This window comes from Manacus vitellinus, unplaced genomic scaffold (genome assembly GCF_001715985.3).
Source record: "Manacus vitellinus isolate BGI_N305 unplaced genomic scaffold, ASM171598v3 scaffold_8_pilon, whole genome shotgun sequence".
NCBI classification, from domain to species: Eukaryota; Metazoa; Chordata; class Aves; order Passeriformes; family Pipridae; genus Manacus; species Manacus vitellinus.
Window position 1 is genome coordinate 22,601,905 of NW_021940864.1, and position 14,746 is coordinate 22,616,650.

General features: G+C 37.8%; 1 protein-coding gene across 3 annotated transcripts in view; it reads right to left on the reverse strand.

Annotated features, from left to right (window-relative positions):
• Positions 1-7,474: 7,474 nt before the first annotated feature.
• Positions 7,475-14,746, reverse strand: part of CNST (consortin, connexin sorting protein) — a 45,875-nt gene continuing 38,603 nt past the window's right edge. For 2 of the 3 annotated variants that reach the window (XM_018085260.2, XM_018085261.2), the window contains exons 10-11: positions 13,319-13,454; positions 11,470-11,675 (exon numbers count right to left, since the gene is read on the reverse strand). In XM_018085260.2, coding sequence (XP_017940749.1) covers positions 11,470-11,675; positions 13,319-13,454 — 342 coding nt within the window. Of the gene's footprint in view, positions 11,676-13,318; positions 13,455-14,746 lie in introns of all 3 variants that reach the window. The other variant, XM_008929787.3, reaches the window with a different exon arrangement.

The following is a 14,746-nucleotide window of genomic DNA, read 5'->3' on the forward strand; positions in this document are numbered from 1 at the left end:
TTGGGCTTTTGGTACTTATGTATTATGATGTTGTCTTTAATTACATTAACATATCCTGTTGTTTCTAGGATTCCTCTTCGTGTAGTCACTGGGAAGCTATTCAGTATTCCTTTTGCCTTCCTTACTCAATGAGAGGATTCAGGTCTTAGTTGAAATGCCTCCTCCACATCAGGTTCTGTTTAAGAAACTATTCATTTGAAGTGATGGATTAGCACTAATTTAACTACAGTGTTTGAAGGCTTTCTTGTAAACATTGGGAAATTGCCTTACAAAGATAGAAGACTTGATCTGTGCCAACAATTTTGGATAATTTAAGAGAAGGCTGCTCTACAATTCACATTAAACTAGTGCAATTTGAGCCAAATACAGATATCATGCATGGGCCATGGGCTGGTTTGAAGTGATTTTGAAATTCAAAGGTAGTTACACTGGAAATTTGCAGTACACCTAAATAAAATTCTTCTTCCAAAGGAGAAAAACTCAAAAGGAAGCAAGTAACTTACTGTAATGACCGTATGCAGCTCTGGTGACATTTCCAGCATAGTCTATCAGTAATTAAAAAAACAGTGCTTCTCACAGTAACAGAAGCAGCAGCAGGAGTCTGTGAATTTTTTTTGTAGAATGAGATATTTGAGGTCGAGAGACAATGAGAAACAAGAAATAGCCTGAAGAAAGGACAATAGTTACATCCCTTGCTCCTCTCTCCCTCCCCAGTTTGAATAAATTGGCAGCAATGAGTATTTAATCACCAGGAAAATCCCAGTCATGTGACCTATTTTCATCTAATTACATGACCTGCCTTTCCCTCCCCCTCCTAAAGATGTTTTTACCATTTACTCATGTGTACCTCGGAAATCATGACTGCTGAAAAGCCGCACCTCGGTGAGATGTGCTGAGATAAGTACCCCAGCCCACAAAGGCTAACAATGAATTTTAATAGGTGCTGATAAGATTATTCATCTAATGTCCATTTCTGGTTTTCCTGTGTGACACAGGGATAGATAGCATTAAATAGTGGCTTCTCTCTATTTAGTACTCCCAGAATCAACTGAAAAGAATAGGATATGCATGGATTTGAAAAATGTGTCCACAGAAATGTACCAATAGCACCAAAAAATGAGTGCTACCTGCGGTGATCATTATCTTTTTCTATTTCTGTAAGAGATTATGATAACATCACTCTTCTCTGCCACCACCTGGGTACATATTTGGAAGAAACTGGGCAAAAGCTATAACCTCTACCTTCTGCACAAAAACCTACAAGGATGTCTCTTCTAAAAGGGAAAAAACCCACAGAACCAGCAGGCAAGATACACAAATTTCTCTGCAGTCAAGGGCAGTTTCCATAGCTAATACCTATGACAGAAGGATGTTTCTGGAGGTGGCTGCACTAGGGAATTTCTAGGTTGTGTTTGTACCAGAAGGTGTAACTTAATTTGGCTCATTTCTTCCTTTATGTGAGCCTCCCCACATTATTTTCAAGATTTCCAGCAAATAGCTTGTGATGAGCAATTTCTCAGTGAACTTGAGAATCTAAATCACTAAATTTATCTAAATCACTAAATCCCAACTAATCCTGACACTCCAGTGAGTCACAAAGTAGCAAAAAGCTTAATTGCTATAAATGCGAATAGTTTGGGGGACAGACTTTCAGATTCTCTCTTAAAGCTTTTATTATGAACACTTTAAAAAACAGCTTGATCATTATTTTCCAGTCTGTTTCTGTCCACACACCCCCCCTCCACACATCCCAGAGACCACTGATAATATTAAGACCATTAATAGCATAAAGTGAGAAGGACCAACAAGTCTATGCTCCACAGATACCAGAGTCTGAAGTCCATCAAGTAACTGGCTTTACCCCTCACTCCCATAGGACAATGCTAGGATGCAAAACCAGTTTTACACCTAGCTTAAAAATAGCTGTAAAATCTCACAGTATATGTGAGATGCTAAAGCCATCCCCCCAAAAAATTAAAAAATTAAAACCTGTTGCAATTTCTTCACCTGATGGCACAGCACAAAAACTGGCAGGAATACTAAAATGTATCTCTCTATTTTTCAATACTTCTGTCCTACAGCCACTCTCGAGCAGCTATCATATTCATCAGCAAGCTCCTGATACTGCTTAAAGTGTTTTACTTCTGAAATTACCATGACTCCACTCACTATAAGGATCATTAGAATGCATATTGCTACATAAGCCACAGGGAGCATTAAAGGAGAATTGTCCCCGTTACATGGACAGGGTACTGAAATACAGGAGAATTATGTGACGTGCTTAGGACCATATAGAAAATTTGTGGGAGAGCTAACAGTTAAATGAAACCCTCCCAAATTCCAGTTTTGTGTTCTTATCACTTAATCAACTCTCTCTCCCAATTACTTCAAGCCTACTTCAGCCTTTCTCAGCCACAGCCTTTTTCTTCTCTGGCCATATCAAGAAAACACTGAATCAATTAGTTAAAAGGGATGTTGTTCAGGGGCAGAAATAAAGATTTGAGGAAAATAAAATAGAAAAGAATATAAGGGCAGACCTGGAAAGAAAGTGATCTTCTGCAGTTCAGAGCAGAGACCGAAAAAAGTAGTTTTAAACTTGCCCTGTCTGTGTCCTAGTGTAAGCTGTTAAACCATATTTGAATTCATGATTGTGATGCCAAGTGCTCTGTGATGGTAAGTGCCACAGAATGTAGCATTTTTTCCTTAAGAAACTATTTGAAGTCTGTCCTTCTTGATCCTATTTGAGTGATATTGAAATCCTGAGGCAGTCTCAGCAGCACTCTTTCCATTCAGAACTTTCTGCAAGTATTTTCAGGGTTGCCATGATGTTCCTGTTCAGGGATCCTAAAGCCTTCAGTCCTCATACTACATATTTCTACTTGTGGAAGATCAGCAGGTTTAGATTCTCATAACATTTTTGGGAGCGCTTGGGATAGTGCTTTGAAATACTCCTGAAAGGACCACAGGACACAGTGTACAGTCTCTTCTATGCTGAACTGTAGGCAAACCAATTTCAGGCTCAGATCCTGAAGAAGAACATTTGATCTGCAGTTTTGGAGTTTCATGACTGAAACTCCAGATGTCTTTACAGATGACTTTACTGTTCCATTTGGCTTTGAGAGATCTGCAGCTGCTGGTCATCTCTGTGGTCAAAGGAGCAAAGGGAAGAATACTTGCCTCCCTGGCTGCTCTCTACTGGGACAATGGTAGCTGTGAAAAGTCCCAGTACAAAGACGAACAAACTGCCAGACTGAGCTGGCAGTGTGGGTGGGCTGTGCAAGGCTTGCTCTCCATTGCAAAATTCAGCTAATTCCCTGAAAATAGTTTCATCATCCTACTGCATGAGACAGTGGGGATGGTTCCTTTTAATGGAGCTGTTTTATAATACATGAGTCATTTACTGCTAATGGCCATCTATTTTGCCTTTGCAGGTAAACCATGGGCTATTGCCCAGTGAATTGACTCAGAAAAGTAATGCTGTATTTATAGAAAAATATAAGAGAGAGTACATGCCAAAAAAACCCCAACCCAAAACACTGTGTAATTTTCTTCTTTGCCTTCAACTAAGAGAAAGCTTTCAGCAATACAAAAATTGAAATGAAAAAAGGGTTATTAAAGGCATTTTGAGGGACACCAAGAACATTTGAAATTATTTTCATCTTTCACATTTGCAGACAGTGATGACAACATCCAGTTCATGGTCAAAACATTCCTGTGCCTCACAAGAACTTTATTTCTTCTGGGAGGCAGGGTCGGGTGACTGTGATTTCTTTCCATGTTGCTTTGTTTCCTCACTCTTGGCACAGGGATAGGTATTGTGTGAAGCCCAGCAGAGTTGCAAGATTGTGGCCTGATTAGGATTCTCAGCAGGGCTCATTCTGCTGAGCATTGTTACTTTCCTGGTACTTAACAGAGCATGAGTAGTAAGGGTAAGATTGTGAAACATGAAGTGACTACAGACAGCTTGAGCCTCATTTTCTGATAATAGGAGTTGCCATTATACTTTGTGTTCCCATGTGGTCTGTTGATAGCATTTGCTTTAATACACATAAATAGCAACCAGCTACCATGGCTATGATGATATCAAGTACTAAAAATATGCTAAAATGGCATTTAGACTTAGTGCTGCATACTAGAGAGGAAATTCAACCCTTGAATAAAATTGATTCCTTAAGATCACCACAAAATTTATGAGAATATAAAAATATCTTAAAGTCTTAAAAAATACCATGACCAAAAGGTACTCATTTATCTTCCCTAATTTGTGTTGTCCTAGAGGGAACTGGTAACAGACAAAAGATCAGAAGATAGGATTTATAAGCTCTGGTCCTACTCTGCTTCTTCCTGCTACATGACCTTGTACAAACCACTTTAATTCCTCCTAAGGAGTCCTACAAAGAATTCAGCAATATTTTAACCCTTAGTCCTTTTTCTTCCCTGATGTCATTAAACAATTTTGCATTTTTTTCCATTTCTGTAAAATCCCATGAAAAAACCCCCATCACTGATGGGGGGTTTTACTATCAGAAATATTTTTTAACCTTTACAAAAAAAAAATTACCATATTTGATCTAAGGTTGTTATTATATAATTTCTGCAGCCCTTTTAGCCATAAGATACTTGGTATTTACCTTTGTACAACCTTGAGAAGTTGTTTCCCCTTATTTAACTTACTAACTTCTACATAAAAGTCTCAATCTTCAAAAAGTCAGTGAGAAACCTCAGTATAATTTTTTTTCTTTATAACTCTTTTCAAATATAACCTTTTCTATTATTTATGGTGGGTCTTTTTGAACCAAGCCTGCCAGTTTCTCTGATGGTAGATTGAAATTGACTGTACAGATCCTTAGTGATTCAAACGTTCTGCTCCCTTTTTTTGCTGCAAGTCCTTTCTGTAGTGCACTGAATTCAGCTAGCTCGGGAAAAGTAGTGTGAAAATATTCTTGTTACTCTCATAGCTTCAGAGACTATCTACCAATTTCATTAGAAATTCTGGCAGAAAAGCTGTACAAGCATGAGGATTCTCAGCATCACGTGGCAAGATGTATATTTTCTCTGGCATAAAAACCATTAATTCCTATTTCTGGGGAAGAAACAGAGGAATTGGCTTAATGCTGTCTTTCTCTAAGAAAAAGATATGAAAAAACCCTGATGAGTGGTTCCTAGATGAAAGGGTTTTTTTAAAAGAAAGTACATTTTGAGATGAAAGGTTTACATGGAAGTATCAATATCCTCATGCTGCTCAACTTCTAGTGCATATATGCTTTCACCACTTCTGATCCAGCACTTCTCGTGCAAGGCTGCCAGCTCAGGAGAACAGAATGACTTCTGGCCAGCTTAAGGAGTGCACTACTGGAACCACTGCATGAGCTTCCATGCATTGCAAACAGCAGTTGTGGAATCTGGACATGTTTAAGCAAAACTGGGAAAACCAGTCAAGTTTTCTCATCACAGTACTTGGCACATGGCACTTTCTGAAAAACATACAGCTCTCACTCTCAAAGTTGTTTTTGGTAACAGCTTTAAATTTGATCAGTCTATGAAAGCACAATGGCGGGGCTTAAACTCATTTTCACTGCCAGGCAATGAAATGGGACACAGTCATTAACTGTCACTTGACAGAAGTGCTACTGGAAACTTCCCAACAGCCTAACAAATGAGTCCTACATCAGGGGCCCAACTTGGCTAAAAGATGACACTTTGCCAGACAGTTCCTTGGCAAAAAGCAGAGGGAGAAAGCTGATGGATCTGTTGTCATGTGAAGATGAATTCAAACTTGTTTTCAAGAAAGAGCAGCTTAACAATTTTAGATTAATGGAGGACTTTGGTCTAGTATTGAACATGCCTTAGAAATGTTGGATGTGCTTCAGTGCTGTCTCTACATTTTTTATTTTAGAATATTTGGCATATTAAAAGTTCAAGTTGAACCCAAGTGCACAATTTTTGCTGAAATTCACTGGTATCAATTCTGTAATAGCTGTCAGAGCATGCATCTACTCCCCATCATCATTTTCTTCAAGAGATAACCACAATTTTTGGACATTACTGAATGCAGTAAACCCTGGGGTCATGTTATGACAAACAAGAATTACCATGAGATTTAATTCAAAGTAATACAAATCACAAATAATATAAAGGAGTCTTAAAAAAACTCAAAGTCTAAAAAATTCATTTTTTAAAAAGGACTTTATAATTAAATATTTTAGGCTTCCTTGGGTAGCTGTTTTAGAGAAAAATATTTAGATGATTTCATTGAGGCACATGTGATCCTTTAAATACCAGCTATTTAAGAGTAGTACAAGAATCAGCAGAAATTCTGAAATCCCTGCTATACACTAATGAACCAGTGATAGTCATCAATAGTTTTTAATGAATAGTAGTTGTACTTGCTATTTGAGTTTTGCCTGTGGCCTCATTTCTGATTTCTAAAACTTAATATTGAATTTGAGAGTGTAAGGTGGAAGAGGAAAGGGAGAAGCATAGAGGATCCCTATTCTAATAGAAGAACACTGGATCCCTGTTAGGAAAGAAGAATCTGTGGACAAGAAAGTGAGAAGGATCAGAGGGACAGTGTTAGAAAACACAGTGTATAGCCTGGAGAAGGGATTGCTTTTATGAAGATGTTACTAAGAAGCTTTCTCACAGCAGTGTGTATCAGGAGAATGAGAGACAACATATTGAAAGAGAGATTAGACAGGGTATAAAGAACAACTTTTTCACTCTGAGGACAGCCAAGCAGAAGAATGTGCCCAGGGAGGTTGTACAATCTCCATCCTTGGAGGGTTTCAAGACCCGACTGGATAAAGCCCTGAGCAATTTGGTTTGATCTCAGTTGACCCTGCCTTGTGTAGAAGGTTGGACTAGAGACTTTCTGAGGTCCCTTCCTAACTCAGTTACCTTATGGTCCTGTGAATGATTAAACACATGCTATTTCATACTGGGAAAGAAATGGTAAAGGGGGAGAGAGACTGAAGGAATAAAAGCGGGTGGAGGAGTGTTGCAGAATGTAACATTGGCATGCTCCCGTTCAAATCATAGGCTTCTGGGTTGGGTTGCATTGCAACTGTTTGGGTTTTTATTTATTTAATTGAGCTCAGAGGGCAGAACGTCCTGTGACCACTATCCAGGTCACCCCCTAATTACTAGGAATTCTGAAACTTACCACCTGTCCATTTGTTTTCATGATGATGCAGTAAGGCAACATTTTAGTACTTGAAACCCACCTGTCTAGAGGAACAAGGCTCTGTGAGGACGCTAGGTTTTCATTTAACTATTGAAACAAAGACAAATCAACCAACCCAGGAAAACTACACCAAAACCCAGACCAAACCTTACATGTTTTATCCTCATTTTCCATTCTGGTTTAGGCTTGACCATTAAATTCTTACTGGAGGTACTGCTCATTTACTTCAATTTCACAGAAAATCTTCTCAGTCTTTCTAGACATTTAGTAATCACAGTATCCAAAAAAAGGTTAATGTATTTTCTTTGGGACAGTTTTTATTTTTTTTGCTACAGTATTTAAATTACAAGCTTGGGTGATGATTTCAAAGACAATTACTTACTCCTTTTGCTAAAGGAAGCTTAAATTAAATTTGTTACAAATAGTTTTGATTCCTTTCAGATGTTCTTGGTTTTACATTACAGTACAAAGCAAGCAAACATTCCTTTAGGAGGGTAACATCCCTTTAAGTTATTAAGTGGAACAGTACCCAGTCACACAAGAATCTGGACTTCCAATGTACTCTGCTTATGTGATAGTTCAAACTTGCCCTTTACTACCAAAAACCCTAAACAAAAGTTTCCCTTTTCCTTATACTACTTCTTACTGCTTGTCACCAGGGCTATGCCTTTTCCAAGTATGAAAGCAAAGATAATGAAAAAAATTTAAAACACAGGCTGTGTCTAGATCACAGACTTCTGCTGGCATATCTGGGCTATGGAATCTCTGCTTTCTTACACTATCTTGAAAACAAGCCTGTAGTATAGTGTGGCTATGCTACATCACAGTGCTTTTTTTTTGGTGTAGTCTAGGTTATTTGGGGTGAGTGCCTTACTTCTCTTGTCAAATAGCTCTTTTTTGGTAGCATGTGCTGAATCTACATCAAAACTCTTATTGTTTTTTCTTTATCACAAGAATCTCTTCAAAATAATTATGGTCAAAGAATAAACAGGAGGGTGGGGGTTTCTAGTAGAGTTCTGCAGGTGATTAAGTGGCCACAACTTCTCTGAAGGTACTAGCAGCCTAAAATCCAGTCATATTTTAAGAAATTACTTTTAACTACTGTCAAGTACAGAACCATTCTCTGAATGGCTTTTAAATGCACCAAGTACGCGTGAAGGAGAAGTCTTTTTCCTCTGTTTTCTTCTTCCTTAAACAATCTCAGCTGTTGCTTGCTATTATTTTAGCTCAAAATACTCAGAAAAGAGGAATAACTGCTCAAATCCACTATTCCTTTTCACTTGGATTTACTTGACTGTAAGATCCTAAACCCTGAGGTCACCCAGGTGGAAGCAATGTCACCAGCAGTCTAAAGGACAGAGTATATAGGAAGGCCAATATCAGGCCTACCCACACACTCTTTGGAGTTCCAATGCAAAGCAAATTTTGTTGTGTTGGTAACTACAAGTTTGATAATGTACTATAAACCATGCAATCTATTTGCTCCAACAGAATTGTCACACGAACCAACAATTTATATCATCAGCTTTTTATAAAGGAATGCCAACAGAAACTGGATACTTGGTTGCAACTGAGAAGTGAGCAGCTCAGATAAGGAGCTGGACAGCCCATGTGTGTGTGCCATTTCTGCTCCTCCAAATCCTGAGAGACTTTGCAGGTGTGGTACCTTGGTATAGGTTGGGAAGGTTGGAGAGGTTCTCCAAGTAACAAGTATAAGGTAGCTAAGTTACACAGAACACCTGGTCACTCATTTTTCAAGGGGCACATGTTGGTAAAGTGGTGCCCAACCTCCTCATGATCTTCTCGGAGGCAGTTCTGCTGATATTAGTGACTGTGCAAGGAATACAGCACAAAGCAAACATACCAGGATTTGGACTACTGATTTGAAACTGAAATTTCTAAATTAAAAATTGCTTTGACTTTAAATAGCTTTAGAGTTTTAAATAAAATAATTATTTTAAAATAGTTTTAATTAAATGAACCTAGAAGTAGAGGATCCTTGGCCTCCATGTCTGATAAATTTTTGAATAAATAGATATATATATACTTCTTGATCTTTTTGGTGATGAAATGCAAAAAAAGTTTAAAAGACTTTTTTAACCTGAAATCAACAGTTGTCTCCTTAGGAATAAACTTAATATCCTGAAACACTCAACGCAAAGTTACAGAACCCAAAATACATTCTAATTACATAATCACTATAAATACATATTTTAACTGAATGCATGCATTTTAATTACTCTGTAGGTAAATTACGAAAAAAGAAAATTAAGATTCTCTTTAAAAGATGAACTAAATAAATAAACAAACAAACCCAGAATTCAAATAATAAACTGAACCAGCCAGTAACACTTTAAAATACAAAAGTGTCTTTCCCTTTCTCCTTGAGATAGCCCAGCATTATAATACTCTGAGGACAACAAACAAAAAAATATATCAAACTACTGTTCTCAAGTTTCATTCTGAAAGCAAAAGTTTTCATTACTTTGGGCATTTTAAATTTGCTAGCTTAACATAAAGCTGCACGCGAGGCTCCGTAGGGTATAAATAAACTAAGCCTTCACAGTGAAAACAAAAAGAGAAATCATACATGCAGTTTATTCTAGAAAAAACATGATTTTAAATTTCACTTTAAAAACCCGTTAAGTGTAACAGTGCGTTAGGAACAATCAAGCTCACTAGAGGGACAATTTACTTGCGAATGCCAGAAAGCATGATCATTTAACGTTATAATTCTGAGTAGCATTTTGAAGATTTCACTTCATAGCATTTTACAAAACGATATCCTAAACCTGAACACACTGCAGCATACAATGTTAGTAAGCATGAAATCACGGAGTGGAGTGAAGCGGATCCCTCAAAAATGCTGTTTCCTGAGGTGTAAAGGAATTGTTTCACACTTCAGCAGGGCTAGACCATTATGCTCTGTGCAAGGAGAGTTGCCACATTTTGACCAGTGTAGGCCAAAGGCCTGTGTATCTAATTCTCACCTTCACTGTCCTGTCAGTGTTTCTTTCACATACCACCACGCAGGGAGGGCTGAGCACCAAGCAATAGAAATACCCATTTAAAATGACTCTTTGTATTGATCTAAATTCGTTTGTATAGCTAATAGAAAAAGATCAGATTTTACAGTACAGGTCTCAGAACTGCAGGGCAAATGGATGCAAATGTGCTTTATCTGCTGGAACAAGTGCCCTAGACCACTAACATACTCACCACATCTGTGGTGAGCCTCTGAATCTTTTCTGTTGGATCAGTCGCACTTTACATAACATTCATTCATTGAGAGAGGCTGCAGCCCCACAGTTCTGTGATTCTGTGCACTCATTTGGGATGAATCAGACATGAGCCCTAATTGCAATAAATATTCATAGACAAAGGCAAGGATCATTATTCCCCATTTATGGAGGAGAAATTGAGGCACAAAGTGATTACTCAAAGTCAGTGACACGGCTGGACAGAAAAGCCAGTTAGCCCCACACCTTCTACCAGGTGCTTTAAAATTGGCCAAAGACACTTGACTATTTAATATGAATAATTTACTAAACATCCTACTTTTGTTTCTGTGTTTAGTGAAACTAATGATTTCTTTTTTAACCCTCCATTTCTAAATCAACCCATACAATACTGAGAGTAGAGGTCCAGGAAATTTAGTGAAATCTGCCAGCAGATTTATCCCACTCATGATATTCACTGTAAGCTATAGATACAGGGTCAGCCTGGTAATCACCAAATGAGGGCTCCGTGAATGCTGCTGCAGTCTTCTCACTCCACCAAATAATTACATGGCTCACCAGGAGAAAAAATATGGAGAAAAACAGTAAGACTTAGAAGAAAAATAACGTTTCCATAAAACACAGACTTATTGCATGATAGCTGGAGGCAACACCTTTGCACAAACAGCTGTAAATTAAAGCTGTCCTTTTGCTAAGCTTCCAGAGATTGCTTACACAATGTGTGGCAATGGGAGAGAATATAGAAGATAGTTAATTTTCTTCTTTCTTCTTCACTTGCTCAAGTTGATGAAAAGTGACTTGCCTACTCTCAAAAGGGTGAAGGTATGCTCCCATACCACACTGCTACAATTGTGAACAGATGTGAACATTTTGCCACCTGATTGCTAAACTAAAATTTTCTTGATTTCTAAGTAAAAGTGAAAGTATATCAACAAATACACATCACCCGCAGGTGGCAAGTGTTAGAGAACTTGAAATCACGATTTTTTTCTACCCTCTCCAGTAACCATTGGTGAGCTCTTGATGTGCTGTCCCTGCTCATTTCAACTATGAGAAGGGTATCCAGTGTTTAAGTTCTTCCATACGCTGCAATATCTGTGTATAATAGAAATCCATGTTGGCAGCAAAATCAGTACACACAGGGGATTCCATGTCACCAAAGGTACAGTACAACGCAGTTCCTCCAATGCTAAGGAAAACAGTTGCTATGCACAGCAGGATCAGCAAAATACAGGAGCCACCAGATACTTCATCTGTAAATAAGAGCAGAAAAGGTGAAAAAGGATGACATACAAAGCAATACAAACACATGCGAGAAAATCTGAGAAAAGTTTTTACCACGAATGGGTCAGGAGGTAAACACACTTAATAATGCTCAAAATACAGAGCAGTAATTGTATGTTTCTCAGCCTTTTCAGAAACCTAATTATACAGCTTCGTTTCTGCAGTCTGTGTACCTGTCCTTGCTCGTATCCCTTGTGGACTCATTCCACACAGAAGCAAAATGCACTCACCTATGAGAATGCCACACAGCCAAAGCCTTCCTTCATGGAAATAGTTGAAATGAAATGAAAGCTTTGAAACTAAAACAAATAGAAACACTCTTGCTTAATTTGTAATGACACTGACTGTGCTACCATGAACTGCTTGTGTTTCCTCTCACATTTTGGCTGTAAGGATAGAGACAAAACCTTCAGGGAAATGTGAAGGGTTATTTTACATTTCAGTTATTCTCTGCTACCTCTTTCCATGATTGTTTATTACAGAGTAAGAGCAATACCAGAGGTTGCAGAGATGCTGCTACATCCTCACAACCTCATAATTTTACTTTGGGGTCAGATTACTTTGGTACTCTGCATGTAAAAACATCTGCATCTTCTGTTAGATTGATGTGGCTCTACGAAAATTTCTGAACTCCACTCTACATCAGGGAGAAGAAACAGTGCAAAAGAAGAAAAAAAGAAGAAAGATTCATGTGCTTTTTTGTGCGTGTTTGAAATCAGATTTGAAATAATAGCAATAGTAGTATAAAACAACTTTCCTTTTGAATCACTAAATCCTTGGGGAAAAAATCATAGAAGAAACTCTAATTGAAATTTTATTTAAAACATAAATACTTTAAAAATAATTTCAAGGAAAAGATGGGATACGCTCTCTTTTAGGTTGTGAATGTTTTAGACATGCTTAATGCACTATTAAGCACTAATTAATACCATTTAGTGGCTGGCATACACGGTAGATATAGAAAGTACTATCATTAGCAACCAAAAGTATTTTTCTTAATATCTCTTTAGTTTGAATAATAGAGAGCTTAAACTCCAAGAAAAGCAGAACAAAATAACATACTGTATTTCTCATGAGGCTATTCAGCCCATCAAAAAGGTGGTAGGGTGTAAAGCCAAATTTAATGATGGCTAGCAAATATGTATGGATATTAAATTATAAAGCAAGGTTAAAATCCTGGTCTACTAGAAAGGGTTGGAAAGCTACTGGTGGAAGAAGGACAACACATTGTTTCTTCTGCATCCCTCTTTACCCACAGGGTAAACGGATTTATGGAGAAAGCCTACACCTCCCACCCTCTAAGCAATAAACATTAATGAAAGAACTTCCATTAGCTGCCACTTGCAAATTATTCAGTCAGATGAAAAAAATTGGGACTTCATTCTCAGACAAGCTTTAAAATGGAAGTGTGCTTATTGTATCCTTCTGTAGTCTTGTTACCCAAACCTGGTAGAGATTAATAATCTTTGATCAATCACCTTTACTTATTAATTAAGTTGAAAAAAACCAAGACAGTATGTTCAATGAATGCCTGCTTTGCTCTTGTGAACAAAAAGATCGGCATCATTTGCACCTCAAGAGTGCAACCCATGAATTAACAGCTTTAAATTACCTTGATCCAATGTGTCTTCCATTTCTTGGAATCGCACTCTTCTCTTTGTTTGTCTTTGCTGGACTTGAGAAATCGTTTTACCGTCTCTGTCATCTCTCTTCTTTAGTATAGACACCAATCCTTCCGCTGGAGCAATCTATCAGGAAAGTCAGTGAGTGGCACAACAGATGTGAGAAACTGAAGCATGAGCTCTATTTAACAATGACTTAGGGAAGAAATGAGCTAAACGGTTAATAAATGTTTTCCACTCTACTTTTCTTAAAAATTGCAGCACTTGTGAAACCTCCTTCTTGAAAACATCAATTCCTTAACACACAGGACAGCTGCAGTATCATTCCACTGTTCACTGACACTGTTTGCCCTTAAGTGTTACCAAAGTTAAATATACACACATTTACTATTTGGATCATCCTTTGTGTTCACTGCAACAGTTCCTTTGTAAGCTCACATGGGTTGGGGCAGTGATGAGGCAGATTTGTGTCAAAAACACTATCATCAGAGGGCAATAAGAAGTCAATGACACACTGCTGCTGCCTCTCCAAAGATATAATCCTGCAGAGACCATCAAATACTTATTGCAAGATTAATTTTCCAGCACTGCAATTGGTTCCCCAGAGTGGACAAGCAGCTACAGTGGAGCTACAAAACCAAATAGAGAGAACAACAGGGAAAAAGAAAGCTTCAGTGCTCTGGATAGATTCCAGCTCCACATTGTAATAAGCTCTCTGGATACAGCAGCAGTTCAAAAATCCTCCTCTACAGGCTGGTCATCCAAACAGCTTGCACTAACAGCAATACAGTCAACAAGTCAATAAACCATAACTTCTCTTTTGTTTGCTATAGCATTTGGACTAGTTGCAAGAGTATATGCTAAGCCATACTAGCATGAATGAGCAGTCTGTAACTTCCTAGTTATCAGAGAAATGAAAGTAGGTGAAGTATCAGGAGACAAATGCTTTCCTAAGCAAGTAGTTCCCGCTGGGCTAGAAATAAAAAGAAATTAAAATAAGAAGCATGTTTAGACATGCTCTTTTTTTATCTTGTGAGCATCTTTAACTTAAAAAAAACCTTAATAATTTCGTCCTAGAACTTAGTAGGGCTTTTTAAAACTCATTCTGTAGATCAGCAATAACATTTGTTAAATTGAAAAGTAATATGTATTCATTTGTGCCACAGATGAAACATCACATTTACAACTGAGTTTGCAACTCCTCTATAAGGAGATGACCCCAAACGCCTATAATTTTCACAAATACTCAAAAAACCCCAGCTTTCCAAGTAACACCGTAGTTGCAGAAAACTGACTGCTTAACTCTACCTGTAACAGAATTAAGTTAGAAGAGCACCCATAAAAACTTGTTTGCATTGCAATTCCAAGAGCTGTAGAAAAACTGAAAAAAAAGTGACTTCATAACTTATGCCCTTAAA